Genomic DNA, 24,448 nt, shown 5'->3' on the forward strand with positions numbered 1-24,448 from the left:
TCAAGGTTACGATGTGTTTGTTCATAGCCGTGTTCATGGTCAGATTGCGTCACTGAACTGTGTGTGTGCGTGCGTGTGCTTGTGTGTGTGTCTGTGTGAGTCACCTGGACAATATCTCTCTCTGCAAGCTTCCCTCTGGATGAAATTCTGATGTCATCACCGTCCAACTCCACCATGGCTGCAAGGTAAAGAGATCACACAAACCCGAACATGTACAACGCACACATTTGTTTTGAACCAATATGTATCAAGGTTAGTCTCGTTGAGAGGAGCATCTCGTTCACAAGAGCAACGAGGAACATGATGAAATACAATTATTATTATTAAATTTTTTTGCATTTTTAAAGGGTGTGTGTGCCCAGTACAGATGTAGGATCTTCATTAGAGATGTATTGCTACGGCAGGGTAACAATCCAGCAGCAACATCTACTATTATTATTACTACGTAGATTTAGAATTCATGTACATTTTTGTAGGGGTTGACACATTTTTCCCCCCTGGGAAAATCAAGTCTGACGTTTGAAAGTGGAAATTCGAAACTCCAGAAGCCTTTTTAAACCTCAAATACAGGGAAGAACTGAGAAGAAAGTAAGACTTGTCGTTTTTGTTGTTGTTGTCCCTAATTACCGAGAGATCGATTGGAACTGGAGACACCATATTTTACGCCAAACAACTTATATACAGTGAATTCGGGAAAGTATTCAGACCCCTTGACTTTTTCCACATTATGGAACTTGTCAGAACCAGGATGAACCCATCCATTAGCCCTGATTACTTTAAACTACATTACATTAAAAAACCCTCAACGCCATACCACTCTACTCTCCTCCACACACAAACACGCATGCACTGCACGTACAGTAGGCACACGTGTTGTCTCTCTCTCTCCCTCCCTCCCTCTCCTCTGCTGAATCAAATGAGTTGCTAATGGTCTTGCAGGCCATCCGTCTAACTAATTGCTAGAAGTGAGAGCGAATAGGGGCTACAGCTACTCTACCTGGCTGCTGTGTGTGAATTGTAGAAATTGAATCGCTCTCAATAACTTATATTGAACAAAAATATAAAATGCAATAATTTCAACGGTTTTACTGAGTTACAGTCCATATAAGGAAATCAGTCAATTTAGATAAATAAATTAGGCCCTAATCTATGGATTTCAACTGACTGGGAAAGGGGCACAGCCATGGGTGGGCCTGGGAGGAGCCAGGCCCACCCACTGGGGAGCCAGGCCCAGCCAATCAGAATTAGTTTTTCCCTACAAAAGGGCTTTATTACAGACATAAATACTCCGCAGTTTCATCAGCTGTCCGGTTGGCTGGTCTCAAGACTATCCTGCAGGTGAAGAAGCCGGATGTGGAGGTCCTGGGTTGGCGTGGTTACACGTGGTCTGCGTTTGTGAGGCCAGTTGGACGTACTGCCAAATTCTCTAAAATGACGTTGAAGGCGGCTTATGGTAGAGAAATGAACATTCAATTATCTTGCAATAGCTCTGGTGAAAATTACTGCAGTCAGCATGCCAATTGCACACTCCATCAAAACTTGAGAAATAAGCTCAAATAAGCTCATTTTAAATGAGCTCCCTCATTTTAGAGAAATAAGATTTTTGTGTGTATGGAACATTTCTGGGATCTTTTATTTCAGCTCATGATACATGGGACCATGTTGCGTTTATATTTTTGTTCAGTATAGCTTTCAGGCCAGGTTAATGGTGATAATGAGAATATGGACGGAGCGTAGATTGCTTTTTGATTAGTTGTCTGACTCTATCAATCGGGCACTAACAATCAGCCTCATACGTTAAATGATATATCATCGGATCTTGGTAGAGTTTAAACATGAAACACTAGGTTATATTTGAAACATGAAATACTAGGTTATATTTGAAACATTAAATACTAGGTTAAAGTTTAATAAACCTTCATTTTACGAGTTTTAGTAGAGTTTCAGGCAATGTGAGGTAGTAACTTTTTCCTTTGATATTTATTGTTATAAAAAAACTACAACAACAAGTATCGTAAACTAAGTGAGATGCAGCTACTTACCGTCAAACTCAGCCTGTCCCACTCCCACGATAATGATGGACATGGGCAGTTTAGCCCCCTGAGGAGAAGAACAGGAACACACCATAATGTTATAGAGACTCTGATGGTCATTCAACACAGCCTACAAATCCTAACGCTTAACTCTTGACATGACCACTTCACAACTCCAAAACACTCTTGATATGACACACATGTAAAGTACATCCATTCTCTTTTTTCCATATAGACAGAGAAAAATTGAAATATATTTGAGGCTGTTCCATACAACCTGATCCATTACGTACTAATATACATAGTCTATTATGTACTAATATTATGTACTAATATACGTAGTCATGTATATGTGAAAGACATGTAGGAGACATGGGTCATTTACTTTTCTGGAAGACCGATGAGTCTCTTACATGCTATACTACACACGAATGCACGCCCACACAACTCCAAGAGGGCAGTCGTATTCATTCAAGCTCGCAGTGAGTCTCCATTGTTGTTGACCCAGATGTGATCTCCATGCTATATATTCTGTGACAGCTACATGGTTAAACACCCAGTTATAGGTTAGTACACCACACCACTAATATTCTGGAGAGGAGAGCACTTTAGCTTGATGAAGGGCCATTAACTATGAATGGGTCTTTATTGCTGCAGACACATGGAGTACAGAGAGAGAGCAGCGCATTGTTACTGGGTGATCTAAACCATTTCTGCACAGTTTGCATCTCTCTCTGTGTGCAAACCCACCGCCGGTGTGCGTGGCCCAAAGATGACTATTTTCAAGTTATATGACCATAGCACCAGTTCCAATCTAAGTGCCATTGCCATTTAGCAAACTCCAGGCGGTGCTATGGTTAGATGACATTAAAATAGAGGTCTTTGGTCAAGCACACCAATGCTGGGTTTAGCCTTCGAAAAAACAATGCCAAAGACTCAGTGTCGTTATCCTAGCAAGGGGAGGGTGCTGGAGTATTGAAAACTGGGGATCCAATCATTTTGACCCTTATCTTTAATATTTTGTTTGTACTGTGGCTCAGTGTTTTTATGATTTATTCCATACAGCGCAGTCTTTTTTTGCTCATCTTTATCAAGGAAGCCAATAAACATTGGTAAAGTGTTGATTAGGTAGGAGTTGGGAGATTGAAGATGACTGTGAGGTGGGAATGGGGAGGCAACCCTTCCCGCCAATTACCCTCCCAACCACTCCCAAGACAAGTCCTGCGGAAGCAGGAACAGGAGCTGGAGGAAGTTACTTCTAGACTATGATCCAAGGTCCAATTTAGCGTTTTTTTAACCCTAATGTTTAGTATTGGGGGAACTGATCTGAAATACCTTGTAGTTATTTGTGCTTAAATCATTATTATTATTATTTTTTCAGATGGATGCATATTCTCACAGAAACTGCATTTGTCTCCAGTCCAAGACTAACGCAGCGTGTCAGCTGACCTAGTTTGTTACGGGGGCGAGATCTACTTCTCTGTCTTGTCATCTCTGTTATTACCCTGAAACAGATTGATGATCCCAAAGTATCAGTGTTCAACACTGTCAGTCACTGTCCTCCCACGCTACACACACACACACACGCACACAAACACACACATACACACACACACAGCTCATCAAGCATTTATGCTGCTAAAATATGCTGACGTGTGTGTGGGGAGGGGGGCTTGGAGTGTGAGTGGGTAGACTTTAATTAAACTACAACAATATTCCAATAAAATAACTATGCAAGGTAGAAAAAAACACTACGTTTTTCTTAGACAAACTTTAATTAGATTGAGAATGGATTGAGAAGCCTATTTTTCATGTGTTTCTCTCCCCACCTCTCTCATTTCTCCCCCTCAGTCGTTCCTATCAATTCAAACACACTGAAACGGACAGTATCTTTAATTAAAGATACACCATGGTGTTAGGACTGTAGTCAGTTAACAATAGAACCGCTGGGCTTCTCAGCCTCCATGTATCGCTATCAGGCGTCCCCTTTAGCCTACTTATCAGAATTATCCACTGTGTTGTTGTGACAACTGGGCTATACTCGTATTCTTAATATTATCCGTAAATTGACAGTTGATACTCCTGATCAGAAAAAAGGGTAATTTTTATAATGCCTAAAAATTGGCAAACGACCAATCTCCTCAAAGGTTTATTTATAGACCCCAAAAAAGATGCAGATTAGGAGCAGTGTGTGGAGGTAACTGTGTCTGTGTGTCTGTGCAGTAGGTAGTTTAATCATGACGGGCCCAGATGCCCCCCCAAAATTATGGGCCCCTATCACCAGTCATATTTCCCTTAAAATTCAAATAATTTTGTTGGTTGTGTGGTAATATTACTAAGCATTGTAACAGCTGAGCAGAACCTAGTCTAAGGGCACATTTGAAGCTGTTACCAGAGAAGCAGCAATATAGCCAATACATTCAACGCTATGGATGGCGGTCAGAAATTAACCCGCATAAAAGTCGATCAGCACCACGGAAAGAACAAAGCGGTCAAAAAAAACACCCTATTTTGTCTGCAAATAATAGGCAATAGCCTATATTACAAAACATAAATATATAGCTCAATCTCTTGACTGAAACACCGAAACACAGCTAATGACCGAGTGCATGCTCGCTGAAGTTATGCATGGCGCAAAACCGGTATTTCAAATGATCTGCCTCCCACAGAGGCCTATAGCAAAAACACCAGCAAATCAATCAAGTGGAGCATTGAAACAGATTGCTTAAACGGCAGCATGCCTTTTAACAGTATATGATGCGTATGTGCTTACTACTATTACCATTGCCTAATTAAACGTATAGGCTATGATGACAATGAAATGGCTCAGCGGCCGTGCACCAGAACATGGTTTCCAAAGACAGATCGAGCATAGTCGTAGAAAGACAACCAATGTAAATTAATATCGACTTATTTGGGGAGCCTGCCCTGTAATAATCTAAACTCACTCACTCATTTGATTGGCATTTGGTGGGCCTAGCACTCTGCGAAGTCGTTGACAATGGCATTGAAATTCATGGTCCTGGCCCTGGTGTTTTCAGTGGACAGAATGGCCAACCCACTCAGTCTCTCCTGTACCATGCTGCTCCGCAGGTATGATTTCATTATTTTACCTTTGGAAAAGGAGCGCTCGGCACTGGCTACTGTTAATCAAAGGGTTAGGGTTAGGGTCATAAAAAAAGAGCATCGCTGTAACTACTTCCCCAAATGTAGCAGTGACTGAATTGTTATCCACAATGAGCATATTGTCCAGGTCTCTCACTATAGTGTGCTTTGCTATTTACATTCTTAAAAACAGGCCCTGAAAGAGAGTAATTGGCCAGGGAAGCTTGCTGATATATCTTTGCTGTAATGTTCAGCCAGCCGGCTGGCGGTCTCGAAGAGCGCATCATCATCTGCGTTGGCCAGGGTAGTGGGATGGATGTCAAACAGTCTCGATGTTGCCCGCATACTTTTAAATCGGTTTGACAGCTGGTGGATAACGATGTCAGGGTTTGCATTAAAGACGTTGACTCTAAAACGACTCTCCCCATCAGACAGTCGCTCGTCCTCGCATAGCTCATCAAAATGACGCCTAACCTTCCTTCTCCGAATGTCTTCAAATGCGTTCTGAGCTTCCCATTTTTGTCGGCAAGGGTCTTTGCAGTGACTTTGGCCATCTCAAAACCCCGTCGGAATCCGGACAGGACCTCTATCATGTCTCTATCATGTCCTTGCGTAGGCTGACTGCTCTGTGCAGGTATGCGTCTTTGGCCTGTAGCACTTGAGACGACGTTCAAAACAGCCTGCACAATGACAACAAAAAAATGTAACACAATTTTTCCATTTTCTTTTTCAGTGCCCCTGCATCATCCCTCTCGCCCTTCTTGTCACTTAAAAGCACAATCTTGGTGAGGGCCTTCATTACGTCCACATATTTGCATCTCTGGGCCGCAAGGGACTCATATCTAAATGACCTGCGGGTGGGACACAGTCGTTTTAGAGTTACATTTTTCTTCTCTGATGCAAAATCAAATATACCACTCAGCATTGACCATCTCTTTATGCTATGTCTGAAGAAGGTGTATAACAGTTCAACAGTTTTATAAAACTTGAATAGCCAGGTTAAGATTGTGTGCTGCGCAATGCACATAAACAGCAAGCGTCTCTTTTTCAGATATTCTGGCCTGAATAGACCCCGCTCATGTCAGCAGCTACATCATAACCCTGCCCACGACATTTTGAAATATCCAGCCCATTATCCTCTATGCTGCCCAGGATTTTAGGATGTGTCAGCAGTCTCCAGAAATCCTAAAAACGACTCTGTGATGGTCAGATATGTGGCGACATTATTTGCATCCCTTATCACTCTCACATAGCGATAAACTTGGCTTAACTGGCTACTTTGGATACATCCGGTGTGGTGTCCATAATAAAAACAAACACTCGCTCGGCTAAAATATACATCAGCTCATTTTGGATTTGAGGGCTGAGATAGTTCACGGATCCTGCGGGGTGTTCTAAAAGTTGTTTCAGAACTGGGTTGTAAATTGACAGCAGTTCAATTTATACTGAGAAAACTCCGGTGCCGTCTGAACGCCAAATTACACAATGCAAGTGTGAGAGTTACATTAACTATGCGCTCCAACACCTGTCGCCATAATTTTGCTGCGTTACTCACACCTCTCTCCATTTCTGCGTCAATAGTGCCATTGAGCTTCCATTGTTCATGTGAATCTGGGATGTCACCCACGCATCAGAGAAGAAAGGGGCACTCCGATCTCAGAACAGCCAGCAAGACTCACACAATACGCAATCTAGTTTGGCCGAATAACATAGCCACGTGGTAATTTGTTTCCTGCCTTGGTTGTAGTGGTGTAATACGACTCGGAAAAACACCGCCTTTCGTCATCTCTTGGGAATGGGCTAGTAGGCTTACACGAGTGAAACAGTATAGCTTCCGTTCCTCTCCTCGCCCATACCTGGGCTGAACCAGGGACCCCCTGCACACAACAACCACGAAGCATCGTTACTATGAGGATTCTGTGTTATGCATTATAGCCCGTTACCATATATGTGATTGAATATTATCTGCTGTTGGCTTGTGTGGATGTATGTGTTATGCAACATAGCTGACTTGAGACATTGTTAACAGTTTCAGGGCCATGGGCCTTTCTCATGATGGAAAAATACAGATTAACATGAAGACAGGAACTGTGCAATGAGTTGGGGGGGCACATTCAGAACTTAGTGTTGCGAGAACAAACGGTATTTTGTTAGATAACAGGAGCCAGGTGCCTGATAACTGTATATTCTACACAACTACAACGACTGACTGCTGAAGCGCTTAGGGGGCTGGGACCAGCTCGGGCGCCAACAATAAACGATAGGCTGAGTGAGTTTAAACCACGCCCAGTCTCTACTCTGACAGGCCGGCTCGGAAGCAGGAACTACTTCTGTCAAGAGTATATTATAATATCTTTGTCAGGAACAAGTCAGTTCTCTGTTTGCCCTGCAAGGTGTGACAGAGAGCCCGTATATACGAAAATTGCATTTACCACTTATTGCTTAGCTAATCAAAAATACATAGCATACAATGCGGTGACTCATTGTCATATTTATCCTGATACCAGATTCGATTGACGCAACCCTAACATTACCCATCGCTCAACAAAAGCCGCAAACCCCGCTAACTAGCTAGCCATTTCACATCGGTTACACGTGTGGTTTAACTTTTGCATCCACATTTGTTGCATAATGCCCTCTGTCAGTTGGATAGATTAAAAGGCTGTCTGTCCCATTTCCACCTGTTTCCTCAGCCGACACGATTCTAGCCTCACCCTGCTCCCTATCCCGCCGCCCGACCCGGGGATAGCTGGTGCTCAGGGTGTATCCGCCGATACCTGACAACCTGTACCCTCCTCTGTCAAAGTTGCTTCTTCTGGCACAATGGAACAGCATGGCCTGGGCTCACTTGACCCGCTCAAAGCTGCTACTGGCGATGATAAACCTACATCCTCTTTTGCATTTGAAAAAGGAATCTAATTTAACTCATTTTGATACCTCCTTTGCGTTCTCATTTTTTGGCCTTCCACTTTTGGGATCCACTTGTGTTGATACATTGCTGATTTTTAAATCCGGAATTTTCTATTCTCGACTTTCTTTCTTTAATTTTGGCCATTGTCTCTTGACACAATGAGGTGTGTTCCGCTTCCTCATTAATTCACATAGAAGTAGCCCATTTCACTGTTGCAGACAATTTAATGTTTGAGGCTTTACTGAGCCGGACAAAATACTCGCTGAGGAGAGGCTAAGCACTTTCCCAGACATTTGCGCCTCTCCAGTCAGAAAATAACTTGCACAAACATTTTCCCCCTGGCACATTTTCCGGCTGGCGCCCGCATTGCCTTCATTGTTGTTTTCCACACTAAAAATAACTTTGGACATGTCTGCGTTCCTATCAAAGTAAGTGCCTGATTACACTATCATTATACTTTCTGAATATGTGACTCACCAGCTGGATTCAGTCTTTCGTAGCAAAATTTGAAAATTAGTTTGTTTTTTTACATTGGATAAAAGTAGAGACTCAGAGCTACAAAATGGTATATCATACACTGCATTTTTGAGGAACAATGGAAAGTAATTATTCTTTCAAAGTTGATAAACTTGTAAACTCACTTTTGAGAAAATGGCCTTTGAATGTTTTGGTATCTAGTGAAGAGCTCTTCTTTGTCTACACCCATTCAACATCTTTCACACCAGAAACTACAATATGAATTAGCTAATAGCAATTACTATTTATAATGAATCACATCACGGGTGCGCTCATCATTGATTGAAATAATTGAGTAAAACACTTTCTAGAAATCAAAAGTAATCCGACGATGGGTGGTTTGTGCATGCCGGAATGTTTGTTTTTTCGCTTCAACCAAGGATAATAAGAGGAGACAAGATGAGTTTGATCTGTTTATAGTATGCATTTTGAAGGGGGAGTGTCATCTATGATCATCCACTTCCCTTCATTCACTTCTGGAAGTTTACCCAAAAGATGAGTGAACCATTCCTTCACCTCATTAGACGAGTGGGGGGGCCCCGGTGCACAACTGAGCAAGAGGACAAGTACATTAGAGTGTATAGTTTGAGAAACAGACGCCTCACAAGTTCTCAACTGGCAGCTTTATTAAATAGTACCCACAACGTCAACAGTGAAGATGCAACTCCGGGATGCTGGCCTTCTAAGCAGAGTTGCAAAGAAAAAGCCATATCTCAAACTGGCCAATAAAATAAAATATTAAGATGGGCAAAAGGACACAGACACAGGACAGAGGAAATCTGCCTAGAAGACCAACATCCCAGAGTTGCATCTTCACTGTTGATGTTGAGACTGGTGTTCTGCAAGTACTATTTAATGAATCTGCCAGTTGAGGACTTGTGAGGCATCTGTTTCTCAAACTAGACACTCTAATGTATTTGTCCTCTTGCTCAGTTGTGCACCGGGGCCTCCTACTCCTCTTTCTATTCTGGTTAGAGCCAGTACAAAAATGCTTTCTAATGATCAATTAGGCTTTTAAAATGATAAACTTGGATTATCTAACACAACGTGCCATTGAACACAGGAGTGATGGTTGCTGATAATGGGCCTCTGTACACCTATGTCGTATTCCATAAAAAATCTGCCGTTTCCAGCTACAAGAGTCATTTACAACATTAACAATGTCTTCACTGTATTTCTGATCAATTTGATGTTATTTTAATGGACAAAAATAGTGGTTTTCTTTTAAAAACAAGGACATTTCTAAGTGTCCCCAAACTTTTGAACAGTAGTGTATATTCTTTTAATCAAAATGTGTTTTTTTGGGGCAGAAATGCCTTCTGGAATATGTGAACTTTCATGTGCCTTAATAACAAACGTGTATTTCATCTGTAAATACAAATATCAAATCAAATCCAATTTTATTTGTCACATACACATAGCAGATGTTAATCCGAGTGTAGCGAAATGCTTGTGCTTCTAGTTCCGACAATGCAGTAATAACCAACAAGTAATCTAGCTAACAATTCCAAAACTACTACCTTATAGACACAAGTGTAAGGGGATAAAGAATATGTACATAAAGATATATGAGTGAGTGATGGTACAGAGCGGCATAGGCAAGATACAGTAGATGGTATTGAGTGCAGTATATACATATGAGATGAGTATGTAAACAAAGTGGCATAGTTAAAGTGGCTAGTGATACATGTATTACATAAAGATGCAGTAGATGATATAGAGTACAGTATATACGTATACATATGAGATGAATAATGTAGGGTATGTAAACATTAAATTAGGTAGCATTGTTTAAAGTGGCTAGTGATATATTTTACATCATTTCCCATCAATTCCCATTATTAAAGTGGCTGGAGTTGAGTCAGTGTGTTGGCAGCAGCCACTCAATGTTAGTGGTGGCTGTTTAACAGTCTGATGGCCTTGAGATAGAAGCTGTTTTTCAGTCTCTCGGTCCCAGCTTTGATGCACCTGTACTGACCTCGCCTTCTGGATGATAGCGGGGTGAACAGGCAGTGGCTCGGGTGGTTGTTGTCCTTGATGATCTTTATGTCCTTCCTGTGACATCGGGTGGTGTAGGTGTCCTGGAGGGCAGGTAGTTTGCCCCCGGTGATGCGTTGTGCAGACCTCACTACCCTCTGGAGAGCCTTTGCTGTACCAGGCGGTGATACAGCCCGACAGGATGCTCTCGATTGTGCATCTGTAGAAGTTTGTGAGTGCTTTTGGTGACAAGCCGAATTTCTTCAGCCTCCTGAGGTTGAAGAGGCGCTGCTGCGCATTCTTCACGATGCTGTCTGTGTGGGTGGACCAATTCAGTTTGTCTGTGATGTGTACGCCGAGGAACATAAAACTTACTACCCTCTCCACTACTGTTCCATCAATGTGGATAGGGGGGTGTTCCCTCTGTTTCCTGAAGTCCACAATCATCTCCTTAGTTTTGTTGACGTTGAGTGTGAGGTTATTTTCCTGACACCTCACTCCGAGGGCCCTCACCTCCTCCCTGTAGGCCGTCTCGTCGTTGTTGGTAATCAAGCTTACCACTGTTGTGTCGTCCGCAAACTTGATAATTGAGTTGGAGGCGTGCGTGGCCACGCAGTCGTGGGTGAACAGGGAGTACAGGAGAGGGCTCAGAACGCACCCTTGTGGGGCCCCAGTGTTGAGGATCAGCGGGGTGGAAATGTTGTTGCCTACCCTCACCACCTGGGGGCGGCCCGTCAGGAAGTCCAGTACCCAGTTGCACAGGGCGGGGTCGAGACCCAGGGTCTCGAGCTTGGTGACGAGCTTGGAGGGCGCTATGGTGTTAAATGCCGAGCTGTAGTCGATGAACAGCATTCTCACATAGGTATTCCTCTTGTCCAGATGGGTTAGGGCAGTGTGCAGTGTGGTTGAGATTGCATCATCTGTGGACCTATTTGGGCGGTAAGCAAATTGGAGTGGGTCTAGGGTGTCAGGTAGGGTGGAGGTGATATGGTCCTTGACTAGTCTCTCAAAGCACGTCATGATGACGGAAGTGAGTCCTACAGGGCGGTAGTCGTTTAGCTCAGTTACCTTAGCTTTCTTGGGAACAGGAACAATGGTGGCATGTGGGAACAACAGACTGGGATAGGGATTGATTGAATATGTCCGTAAACACACCAGCCAGCTGGTCTGCGCATGCTCTGAGGGCGCGGCTGGGGATGCCGTCTGGGCCTGCAGCCTTGCGAGGGTTGACACGTTTAAATGTTTTCCTCACGTCGGCTGCAGTGAAGGAGAGTCCGCATGTTTTAGTTGCGGGCCGTGTCAGTGGCACTGTATTGTCCTCAAAGCGGGCAAAAAAGTTATTTAGTCTGCCTGGGAGCAAGACATCTTGGTCCGTGACTGGGCTGGTTTTCTTTTTGTAATCCGTGATTGACTGTAGACCCTGCCACATACCTCTTGTATCTGAGCCGTTGAATTGAGATTCTACTTTGTCTCTATACTGACGCTTAGCTTGTTTGATTGCCTTGCGGAGGGAATAGTTACACTGTTTGTATTCGGTCACATTTCCGGTCACCTTGCCCTGATTAAAAGCAGTGGTTCGGGCTTTCAGTTTCACACGAATGCTGCCATCAATCCATGGTTTCTGGTTTGGGAATGTTTTAATCGTTGCTATGGGAACGACATCTTCAACGCACGTTCTACTGAACTCGCTCACCGAATCAGCGTATTCGTCAATGTTGTTGTCTGACGCAATACGAAACATATCCCAGTCCACGTGATGGAAGCAGTCTTGGAGTGTGGAATCAGATTGGTCGGACCAGCGTTGAACAGACCTCAGCGCGGGAGCTTCTTGTTTTAGTTTCTGTCTGTAGGCAGGGATCAACAAAATGGAGTCGTGGTCAGCTTTTCCGAAAGGAGGGCGGGGCAGGGCCTTATATGCGTCGCGGAAGTTAGAATAGCAGTGATCCAAGGTTTTTCCAGCCCTGGTTGCGCAATCGATATGCTGATAAAATTTAGGGAGTCTTGTTTTCAGATAGCCTTGTTAAAATCCCCAGCTACAATGAATGCAGCCTCCGGATAAATGGATTCCAGTTTGCAAAGAGTCAAATAAAGTTCGTTCAGAGCCATCAATGTGTCTGCTTGGGGGGGAATATATACGGCTGTGATTATAATCGAAGAGAATTCCCTTGGTAGATAATGTCGTCAACATTTGATTGTGAGCAATTCTAAATCAGGCGAACAGAAGGACTTGAGTACCTGTATGTTGTTATGATCACACCACGTCACATTAACCATGAAGCATACGCCCCCGCCCCTCTTCTTACCAGAAAGATGTTTGTTTCTGTCTGCGCGATGCGTGGAGAAACCAGCTGGCTGCACCGATTCCGATAGCGTCTCTACAGTGAGCCATGTTTCCGTGAAGCAAAGAACGTTACAGTCTCTGATGTCCCTCTGGAATGCTACCCTTGCTCGGATTTCATCAACCTTGTTGTCAAGAGACTGGACATTGGCGAGAAGAATGCTAGGGAGTGGTGCACGATGTGCCCATCTCCGGAGTCTGACCAGAAGACCGCTCCGTTTCCCCCTTTTATGAAGTCGTTTTTTTGGGTCGCCTGCTGGGATCCATTCCGTTGTCCTGGGTGAAAGGCAGAACACAGGATCCGCTTCGCGAAAGTCATATTCTTGGTCGTACTGATGGTGAGTTGACGCTGCTCTTATGTTCAGTAGTTCTTCTCGACTGTATGTAATGAAACCTAAGATGACATGGGGTACTAATGTAAGAAATAACACGTAAAACAACCAAAAACTGCATAGTTTCCTAGGAACGCGAAGCGAGGCGGCCATCTCTGTCGGCGTCGGAAATAAAATGGTTAAATTACGAGCCTAGTTGGTTTAGCCACGGAAAAAGACAGGAACTTTCCCGCTGGGCATGATTGGCTGAAATAATGGATGGACTGAACATACCGGGAGATGAGTTTGGATTGGTCTGCCATGCAACATGTTTCTGTTTATAACGTGAGCTGCTCAGTATGTGTTGAGAGCCCTTTCTACCACATCCATTTTTAAATATATAACGTTAGCCAACTAGAACAAAAGTTTTTCTACTTTTCTCAACAACATTGATGCCCTGAATTTAGCAGGCTCTATTGACCAATCATTTGGTAAAAGTGATTTGTTACTTTCTGCACACGCCACAGTCAGTGTGAACTGGAGTGACTTGACACAACGCTGCCCAAACAAGATGTAGCTACGAACAAAACTGAGTTAAATGGTTCCAGTCTGCCTTGAAGCATTCATCAAAGTATACGGGTAAGAATCTAGATACATTTTTTGTTAGTATAAGTTTCTAATTTTGTCAGAAAGTCATTTTTCATTGCAAGTTACAGTGTACTGTTAGCTAGCTAGTAAACATTAGCTTGCTGGCTCGCTAACTAATGTTACATGTATGATCTGTGTAGTAATATTATTTGAACCAGAAATCCAGTTGCATTCTTAGTTATAGCCTAATGTTAGCTAGCTAACGTTGAACCTGGTTGGTATAGTAGTAGCATGAGTTGGGATTATGCCGGTTCATTGTGTAGATAGCTAGCTACATGTCTAGACAATAGTGACCCATCCAGTTAGCTAGATGTGGCTGGGTGTTGGTTACAGAATTTCCTTCACATGACCCATCAATTTAGACAAGTGTGTCAGGTAAGTGTCATCTAATAATGATAAAATATTTTTATCTGGACACTTTCTGTTTTTGATATTGCTTCTCTGCAAGTAACCATTTCATTGTACTGTTTACACCTTCTGTTTCCAGTGCATGTGACAAATCAACTTTTTATTTTATTTGATACCGTTTGTGTTTACCAGAGACGGTAATACGAAGAACAACATGACCTGCACCAAAGTCAGATTAGGATGTAGGCCAAGGACTAGATCAAGTGTATTTTTACCTGGAGTTTTTCCTTATTGTAGGCTACTACTTTCACCGTGTTTAGTCTTGAAATCTTTGGTTGTTTACTAAACGAATCACCCTGTTCAGCAAATGGCCTCACATGTGAATCCTTAAAGAGATGGATGGGGCTAAGACTTAAGAGGGAGTGAACGATGCTGAATGGGTGTAGACAAGGAAGAGCACTCCAGTAGGTGTACCAAAACATTTTCTCAAAAGTGGATTTGCAATTTCATCAACTTTCAAAGAAGAATGACTTTCCCATTGTTCTTCAACTGCAGTGTAGGATATACCATGTTCTAGCTGTCTACTTTTATCCCATGTAAAAAAAACACAATTTCAAATGTTGCTACATAAGACCGAATCAAGGCTTTCGGTCACATATTTGCGATGGTACACTCCAGGGACCACTCAACAATGATCACAAAGATGTGATCGTACGCGTCAAAGGGTTAAGTTAGGAATAGGTGTGGGAAAAAAGAAACAGGTATACGGGCTCTAAATACTTTTCTGTTTGTGATTTAAAAATAAAAAAAAACATTTTGACAGCTGAGTAAATGTAAAATAAAATGATTTAGGAAGTCAGGGAAGCAGGAGGATGTTGCTTCCAAAATGGCAGATTTATTTTAGTTACAAAATCAAATGGTAGGAGGCATTGGCGTTTGGTGGTTCTAGTGTTTTTTTCTCTTCTTTACATTTTATTATATATCCCCCCCCTACCCTACCATCCCTACCCTAATTGGAGTGAACTAACTAACAACAGTACTTCTACTACTACTTACAGCTATTTTGCAAGGGATGGCCATTTCGGCAGAGGTATAGAGGTATCAGGCCTTCTTGTGTGGACAGCTGGACTTTAGGGAGCTAAAGGGGAGTGGGTGAAGACTCAGGTTCCAGCCCAATTTTCTCTCCTTCCTCCAAAAGTGTACACTTGTTCACTTCCCTACACTGGTTTAAAAGGAAATTATGTAAACTCCCACTAGCCCATGGCTACACGAATCCAAGGCTTTTACTTTTGTGGGAAGTGGTGAAGGAGACATTATTGGGACGCATCCTACACAGTGATGTAAAGTACTACTTAAGTCATTTTTGGGGGGTATTTGTACTTAAATTCACTATTTATATTTTGGACAACTTTTACTTTTATTTCAATACATTCCTAAAGGAAATAATGTACTATTTACTCCATACATTTTCTCTGACACGCAAAAGTACTCATACATTGCAGGACAGGAAAATGGTCCAATTCACACACTTCTCAAGAGAACGTCCCAGGTCATCCCTACTGCCACTGATCTGACATACTCATTAAACACAAATGCTTAATTTGTAAATGATGTCTGAGTGTTGGAGTGTGCCCCTGGCTATCCTTAAAAAAAGAAACAAAAGCAAATGGTGCTGTCTGGTTTGCTTAATGTAAGGAATATGAAATTATTTATATTTGTACTTTTAGTATATTTTAGCAATTACTTTTAGTTTTGAAACTTAGTTTTGAAATTTAAAACCAAAACTTTTACTCTTTTACTCAACCAATATTTTACTGGGTGACTTTCACTGTTACTTGAGTCATTTTCTATGAAGGTATCTTTACTTTTACTCAAGTACTGGACCAGCAGAACACAACAGGAAGTGATGTCACAGTAGTTTAACATGTCCATCATCCACTCTGAGACCACCGTCCATAAAAAAATGTGTAGGAAGCCTGGGGCTGTCTAACTGATTAGTCCTGTCTGTTTCTATAACACTCATTCAGAGGCGACGAGAATGCACGTATGTATGTGTGTTTGCTGCTGATGAAACAGTATGAGAACAGTGAGCGTCTGTGGGGGAGAACGTCTTCTGTGTGACACAACAAAGGATTTCTGACCAGAGCCTGAGAAGCCAATCACACCTACGTCTGAGTCGGTGACTCATAAATAACGTAATTCACAAGTCGTCAATTATGTCCTGTGATGTCCCACTGAGAGAGACAAGAAACCACCCCAGGCTTCGACTGAAGAAGACATTAAGCCTAGTACGTCATTTGGAGGACTCCCCTCTAGAAGTGACCTTTGAGAACCACAGTGTGATACCACAGCCTGATACCACAGTGGCAAATTAATGTGTGAATCCAACTAAGAGCTTTGCAGCGCAACGCTAAACTTCTCCCCTGTTTTGGTCTCGAGGCTACCACGTTGTAGCAGCGTGAAGCGCACCCGTGCACATGAGCAGATACTCTTGTGTGACCGTGTGGTCTCAATATCTGCGGTGCTGTTCGTTGCAACATCATCTCGCTGAGTCTTCCTTTAAATGTCTCGGTTGTAAATCAACTGAAACGGCAATTTCCAAACTCTCTTTGTATATGGGTCCTGGACTACAGTAGCCTACAGAACAGGTCTACAAAGGGAGGGCCGGATGAATGATGTCTTAAACCACATAGGAAACACCGGGGAACCAACAATGAGAGAACCACACCTCAATACATTATCAGGCTGTGGCAGACTAATAGAGAAGCAATGGGCTAGCCTCCTAACTCCTCTCTAAGGGATATACTGTACCTCTAGTAAAGCCATGTTTTGAAACCTCCCGAGAAAGTGTGAGAGACATGAACAACATGATCTGTGACATTTGCAGAGTCACATTGATGCGGACATCAGGATGTGGCGTTAGGCTCCGGTAGGGGTCTGAGGGTGTTGACGGGGCCATAGTAGAATCGTGCACGGCGCAATTTAATCGTTGGGCGGAGAAGGAAATGTGTCAAAGTGTCTGATTCACCAGGGGCCCTGATATGACATGAACTGTTTTAACATGACAGGAGCCCGAGAGGAGAAGAGAGAGGGAGAGAGAGCCTGAGAGGAGAAGAGAGAGGGAGAGAGAGCCCGAGAGGAGAAGAGAGAGGGAGAGAGAGCCTGAGAGGAGAAGAGAGAGGGAGAGAGAGCCAGAGAGGAGAAGAGAGAGGGAGAGAGAGGGAGAGAGAGCCTGAGAGGAGAAGAGAGAGGGAGAGAGAGCCTGAGAGGAGAAGAGAGAGGGAGAGAGAGCCTGAGAGGAGAAGAGAGAGGGAGAGAGAGCCAGAGAGGAGAAGAGAGAGGGAGAGAGAGCCTGAGAGGAGAAGAGAGAGGGAGAGAGAGCCAGAGAGGAGAAGAGAGAGGGAGAGAGAGGGAGAGAGAGCCTGAGAGGAGAAGAGAGAGGGAGAGAGAGCCTGAGAGGAGAAGAGAGAGGGAGAGAGAGAGAGCCTGAGAGGAGAAGAGAGAGGGAGAGAGAGCCCGAGAGGAGAAGAGAGAGGGAGAGAGAGCCTGAGAGGAGAAGAGAGAGGGAGAGAGAGCCTGAGAGGAGAAGAGAGAGGGAGAGAGAGGGAGAGAGAGCCTGAGAGGAGAAGAGAGAGGGAGAGAGAGCCTGGGAGGAGAAGAGAGAGGGAGAGAGAGCCCGAGAGGAGAAGAGAGAGGGAGAGAGAGCCTGAGAGAGAGCCTGAGAGGGAGAGAGGGAGAGAGGGAGAGAGAGCCTGAGAGGAGGAGAGAAAGAGAGAGGGAGAGAGAGCCTGAGAGGAGAAGAGAGAAAGAGAGAGGGAGAGAGAGCCTGAGAGGAGAAGAGAGAAAGAGAGAGGGAGGTACATAGAGAAAGAGGAAGGAGGTAGGGAGAGGCCAGAGAGAAAGAGAGGTGAAGCAAGACAGAAATAGAGAGCAATGAAAAGAGGTAGAGCGAAATAATGCATTGAGAGAGCATTGCTTTGCTTTGGAGCACTGTTGTGTTCTCTAACTGAGTGACAGGTTCCATAGTGTACTGTCCCCCCTGCCCCAGCTGTGTTATGAATGACACACAGCATGGGCCTCGCCTTCCTCCCTCCGTTACCTCCGTCGCCTTCCTCCCTCTGTTACCTCCCTCCCTTCCTCCCTCCGCCAGCTGTAGAGAAGTAGGTCAGTGTTCCTGAAAACACTCTCCGGAGGACACACACACACACACACACCATCCTGTCCAGCTCTTTGAACTGAAGAGGACGCTCAAAGCATTTCAACTTCACTCTCCTATTTCAGAGAAAACACTCAAATAATCAATGTTTCCCAAAATTAGATTCCATCACCATCAAAAGAGCAGAACTGAAAGCAGTAGAGGCAGCAGGGTTGTATGCAGGTAGAGGTGCAGTAGTCAGTCAGAGAGGCCAAGCAAGATAGAGCAGCAGGCAAGATCTTAAAAGGAAGGTGTGGCTGTTCTAACGGTTTGACTAACAGTCGCAAATTCCCTTTAAATCCAGTGTGCTGGAGGTCTGGCCGATTCCACGCAGACGACTTTCTCTTCATTCTTTCTCTTCGTTTGCTTCTCTCTCCAAACATTCTCGCTTCTCGCTTCTCTCTCTCTTTCTCTCTCTCTCTCTCTCTCTCTGTCTCTCTCTCTCTACATCTCCCCTCATTTCTCTTTCATGTACCACCATTTTCTCCCTCTCTCTCTCTCTCTCCCTCTTTCCTCCTTCCTCTTCAACCACTCTCTCTCTCTCCATCTCTCCTTCTCTCCAGACTTACATTGACGATGGCCTCCTTGGTCTGAGCCATGTCTGATATGACTCCGTCTGTGATGATGAGGAGGACGAAGTACTGGGACCCGTCCTGAACCGCTGCAGCATAACTGAAGAGGAACACACACGCACACACACACACACACACGCACGCATGCAGGCAAGTCAGGCAGGCAAGTATGCACACACACAAACAGGCGCGCACGCACACACACAAGCAGATTGTGAGTAAAAAAGCAAACACCCTGAACCAAACTCAAACTCCCTGTGACCAATGACATGCTTGAATGTCATTCTTTAACTAAAGTCATTGTACTCCCTCTCCATCTTCTCCATTCCAGTCCCTTCTACATTTCAATGTCTATGAAATTTAAATACTATACTCTGATATCATTCTGCGGATTGATAACATTCATTCTATTCATTATCATACCTCGAAAAACACTTTGACCTCAAACACTGCAGGATATGAAGCCGAACTACGCCGTGTGTTTCAGTGATCAACTGAGTGTCTGTGTTCATTTGTTCTCTCTGTCTGGAGTCATTTTCTCCCTTTCAGCCCAACTCCATTCACATGGTAATGGCTAGAGGACTGACTGTTACTGTGCCTGGAGGGACATATTCAGAACTCTTTTTATCTCTATGGTCTTATCTCTCTTTGTTTGAAAAGTTATCAGACTGCGGACTAGGTGTGTGTGTGCCTGTGTGTTTGGGTGTGTGTTAGTGATGTGCGGGTCAGCTGTTTGAGCACCCAGGCCTATGTTACTGCTCATAATTTCCAACGTTTTGGTAGGCTATTTGTTAGTCAACTGGTCTATAGATACATGCAGCTTCTGTTCTGTTATTAGGTCTACTTGTGGCCCTAGAAGACTAAATAAACCCTTGTTCACCAGAGTAATGTCATAGATCGATAGAATGAATGCTTCAATCTAGTTGACATAAGTAAAGCTTGTTTTCTTTTCCTCTTTTAACTCTGCTTCTCTCGAGCAGTAAAGACGTTTAGGGACTGTGGAGAAAATGCAATGAGAAATTACGGGAACATTTCCAAATAACATCGGTTTGACCGGTTTTAAGGGAATTAAAAGCTGTTAAAATGACCCAACATGTTTCTGATAAGATTTCAGTTTGGCTTGGATGCATATTTTATGTTTTTGAAATGCTATCAGCTTTTATGATGCTGATAAAGAACGCACCTTTACAGACGGTCCCTAACAGTGCATTCATTCTCTCAAGATGCTGAAAAAAATATATATATATTTCTCCACTCCTGTTCCCGAAGACAAAATTTCATTTGGTATATCATTTTACTGCAAGAAATACATAATTCTGCAGCAGTTGATATTATATTAGGCTATATGAGATGTTACAGACGTAGTCAAATTTCAGATTTCAGTTAGACTACTATTCCATTTAACCCATCTGAACAGCACAGTTCCCTTGATGTACCATACTGAAGCCCCTGTCTTCTGACTGTCGAATTCGTATAGCACCTCACAATCATCGCACATGACAAAGCTGGAACTGTTATCATACTCTTTTACCGTTTCACCAAATCTTTTCCAAACATTAGACGACTAACTTTTACTGCTCAAGTTCCCAAAAGGCAATTGCCGTGTATTTGGCACGCTACAGTTAGTCCCTTAAGCTTCGGCTACACACTAACGGCAGATAGAAATTCTGAAAGAAAAACCTCAACATAGCCTATTGATATGAATTGCACAGGAATGATACATTTATGGATTTTTTTTCTGTTCGTGCCTTGTTTTATCTTTATTCAACCCGACCGGCACCCACACGTTCCTCATCCACACAATACTGCACTTCATGGACCTAAACCCCGGGTAATGCGGGTTACGAGTCAACCCGTGCATCACTAGTGTGTGTACCCCATCATCCCTCCTTCCTTATTAAACCACCATCCCTATCCTGTGTGTGTGTGTGTACAGCAGTATCTGCATTTATCTATCCTTTTTCCACTTCCCACTTCTCCTCTAATGTGATCAGAGTGCTTGCCCTCTCTGACTCTGAGTTATGTTTATGTGTTTATATGTTTACGTTGAGTGCTCCGCCGCCAGTCTGGCGAGTCAGTAATTGATTCATTCTCTCACAGTGCAACGGTGTTAATGTGTGTCACATCCTGTGTTTTTTTTCTTTTTCTGTCCATTGAAAGGCCAATCGTCACAGCCTTTGAGGTCAGAACAGGAGAGAAGCCCAGGGATGGAAGACTGAGTATGAATTACTGGGATTACTGTAGTGGAACAACTACACGACAAGTCTGATATCTGACAGCAGCAGAGAACGAGACATTTCACGCTGGCTTGCACGGCTGATAATCTGTGATAGCAGATTTGTGAGGGTGTGTGCCTGTATGTCTGCCTGTGTGTGCAGCATGTGTGTATGTGAGTGTGCATGTGTGTATGTGCGTGCATGTGTGTATGAGTATACGTGTGTATATGTATGTGTTTACAAATGCGCGCCTGCATTTGTGCGTTTGTGCGTGTGTATGCGTCCATTACCTGGCCACGTGGTTGACTACGGGGGCGAAGTTGGTTGGTCCGTAGAGCTGAACAGTCTTCAGACTCTCGTGATAGGCCTCCAGGATGCCATCTATACCATTACAGTAGGGGTTCTCTATGTTACCGTTCTGGAGAGGAGGAACAACAGAACAATCAACAGGTTTGAAACAGTTTGCTCTAGTTTATCTATATCGTTAAAGTCGTGCTTCTCTCACGTTCTGGAGAGGTAGAAACAATCAACAGGGTAAAATCTCTTCTTTCTGGAGTGGACAATCGTCAGCTGAATTTGGTGAGTCAAGTAAATTCAAGCCCAGTCAAGTCCAGTCCAGTTTTAGTCCAATCTTGTCCAGTTCAGTTCAGTAACAAATGACCAGAAAGGGCTCTGTGTTTGACTCACCAGTGGGAACTCGTGTGAGACCCGTCCATCCGGGGGCAGCTTGGCTCCGAAGCCCAAGGCAGGGAACATCTTATCACTGTCGTAGTCCTGGATGATCTCCCCTACAGCCTTCAAGGCCATGGCGTATGCATTCATCTGGTATGGGTTCATATAGTGTAGAGAAGTGGACTGGGATGGGTTACCTAGGGAAGGGGCAGAAGGCATAGGTCAATATAGCGTATGACCAGTTTGTTCGTTGTTGAGAAACGGGGCTGGAATGCTGTTGCAACTAAATCAAGCGCAGCAGGTTCATGCAGAAAACCCGAGCATTGTCATCAGCCTGAATATGTTGCTCTACATTAACCTGGCAGTCTATTTAGTCAATCAGGTTCTGTACACACATTATCTGATGACATGCTATTACGGAGGACAAACTTGCCATAATTGGAAATAAATAAATAAACGTACACATAAATATATGAATAAATGAATAAATAAATACATCCAAAGATAATTAAATAAATGAGCAAGGAAATACTAAAATACTGACCAAAATTCATTCATTTTCTCGACACATCTGTATATATCTAATTATTTATCTGTGTATTATCTTATTACGCAAACTTTAAATCGTTTAATTAATTTATATATATATATTTCTTCCTCCAATATGATAATAATGGGGTGTCAATCAAACGTCGGTGGGTGGTATCTAACACACCATTGGTTGATCAATAAGAGCTACGACGCTAATGTTTGTGTAAACTCTTCACAGTTGTGTTCTGTGGGTGTCACTGAATAGACTGATACCCCATTTCATGGATCCAAGATCCATAGGTAAGGCAGGACAGTGCATGCAGTATGCCCCTATTGCAATTATAAAGTCTAATACATCCAAAGTAAGATTTCAACTGATTTGTACTTTTTTGCTAAATTAACACATTTTATTGTCTTTTGTTGAATTTATATAATAACATTCCAAATTTAAGCATTATCTGCAGTCGTGGCCAAAGGTTTTGAGAATGACACAAAAATTTGTTTCCCCAAGGTTTGCTGCTTCAGCGTATTTAGATATTTTTGTCAGATGTTACTATGGAATACTGAAGTATAATTACAAGCATTTCATAAGTGTCAAAGGCTTTTATTGACAATTACATGAAGTTGATGCAAAGAGTCAATATTTGCAGTGTTGACCCTTCTTTTTCAAGACCTCTGCAATCCACCCTGGCATGCTGGCAGAGTGGATTGCAGATTGCAGATTTTGCCACAACTTTGGAAGTATGCTTGGGGTCATTGTCCATTTGGAAGACACATTTGCGACTAAGCTTTAACTTCCTCATGTCTTGATGTTGCTTCAATATATCCTCATGATGCCATCAATTTTGTTACATGATGCCATCAATCTTGTTGCATTCTTGCATAAATGCTTGGAGTTGGTCAGAATTTGTGGGTTTTTGTTTGTCCACCCGCCTCTTGAGAATTGACCACAAGTTCTCAATGGGATTAAGGTCTGGGGAGTTTCCTGGCCATGGACCCAAAATATCGATGTTTTGTTCCCCGAGCCACTTAGTTATCACTTTTGCCTTATAGCAAGGTGCTCCATCATGCTGGAAAAGGCATTGTTCGTCACCAAACACGTTCCTGGATGGTTGGGAGAAGTTGCTCTCGGAGGATGTGTTGGTACCATTCTTTATTCATGGCTGTGTTCTTAGGCAAAATTGTGAGTGAGCCCACTCCCTTGGCTGAGAAGCAACCCCACACATGAATGGTCTCAGGATGCTTTACTGTTGGCATGACACAGAACTGAGGGTAGCGCTCACCTTGTCCTCTCCGGACAAGCTTTTTTCCGGATGCCCCAAACAATCGGAAAGGGGATTCATCAGAGAAAATTACTTTACCCCAGTCCTCAGCAGTCCAATTCCTGTACCTTTTGCAGAATATCAGTCTGTCCCTGATGTTTTTCCTGGAGAGAAGTGGCTTCTTTGCTGGCCTTCTTGACACCAGGCCATCCTGCAAAATTCTCAAAATGTTTGGCCACAACTGTAGTCCAAATATGGCATGATTCCACTATTTGTATCCGTTTGCATCCGTTTCAATAAGGGACTTTAATTTTTAAGGCAAATAGCAAATTTCACTATTTTGGCTAATCGTTATTGTGGCTAGCTTCACATAGGTGGCTCTGGCAGTGCTTGCCTCTGCTGAATACGACACATCTCCAGATTACCTGCTCTTCTGTGTGGAGGCATGCATCGAAAACTTTGGTCAGCTAGCTGCTACAAGGGACACATAGGTGTACAAATATTTTTGCTAGCTATTGACGCAATTTCCTTGTTGCTAAAATTCGAATAGTTCACCTAATTTCAGTTTATGTCACAAAACACGAAATGTATAGTATAGACTAGAGAATCATTGTACCGTCAAAACCACTGTGAAATATATAACCCAAATATTGTATTTTTAGCTGTTCGAAGATTGTGTACAATACCAAAAGTAAAATAACAAAAAGTATAGAAATAGCCCCACATAGAACCAGTTTTAGACTTGATTTGAATGAGAATGACAGTTCTATAACTCACATTTCTATATGAATGTGGTTGGGTCACCCAAAAAGT

The 24,448-nt window shown here is 43.1% G+C and overlaps 1 protein-coding gene across 2 annotated transcripts in view; it reads right to left on the reverse strand.

The window, feature by feature from the left end:
• LOC109891498 (copine-5) overlaps positions 1-24,448 on the reverse strand; it is a 203,127-nt gene that overhangs the window by 3,763 nt on the left and 174,916 nt on the right. For both annotated transcript variants that reach the window (XM_031824730.1, XM_031824729.1), the window contains 5 exons: positions 21,858-22,039; positions 21,461-21,588; positions 18,952-19,054; positions 2,043-2,100; positions 105-178 (listed from right to left, as the gene is read on the reverse strand). In XM_031824730.1, the coding sequence (XP_031680590.1) occupies positions 105-178; positions 2,043-2,100; positions 18,952-19,054; positions 21,461-21,588; positions 21,858-22,039 (545 nt within the window). The remainder of the gene's footprint in view (positions 1-104; positions 179-2,042; positions 2,101-18,951; positions 19,055-21,460; positions 21,589-21,857; positions 22,040-24,448) is intronic.

Source organism: Oncorhynchus kisutch, linkage group LG5, assembly GCF_002021735.2.
Source record: "Oncorhynchus kisutch isolate 150728-3 linkage group LG5, Okis_V2, whole genome shotgun sequence".
In the NCBI taxonomy this organism is placed as follows: domain Eukaryota; kingdom Metazoa; phylum Chordata; class Actinopteri; order Salmoniformes; family Salmonidae; genus Oncorhynchus; species Oncorhynchus kisutch.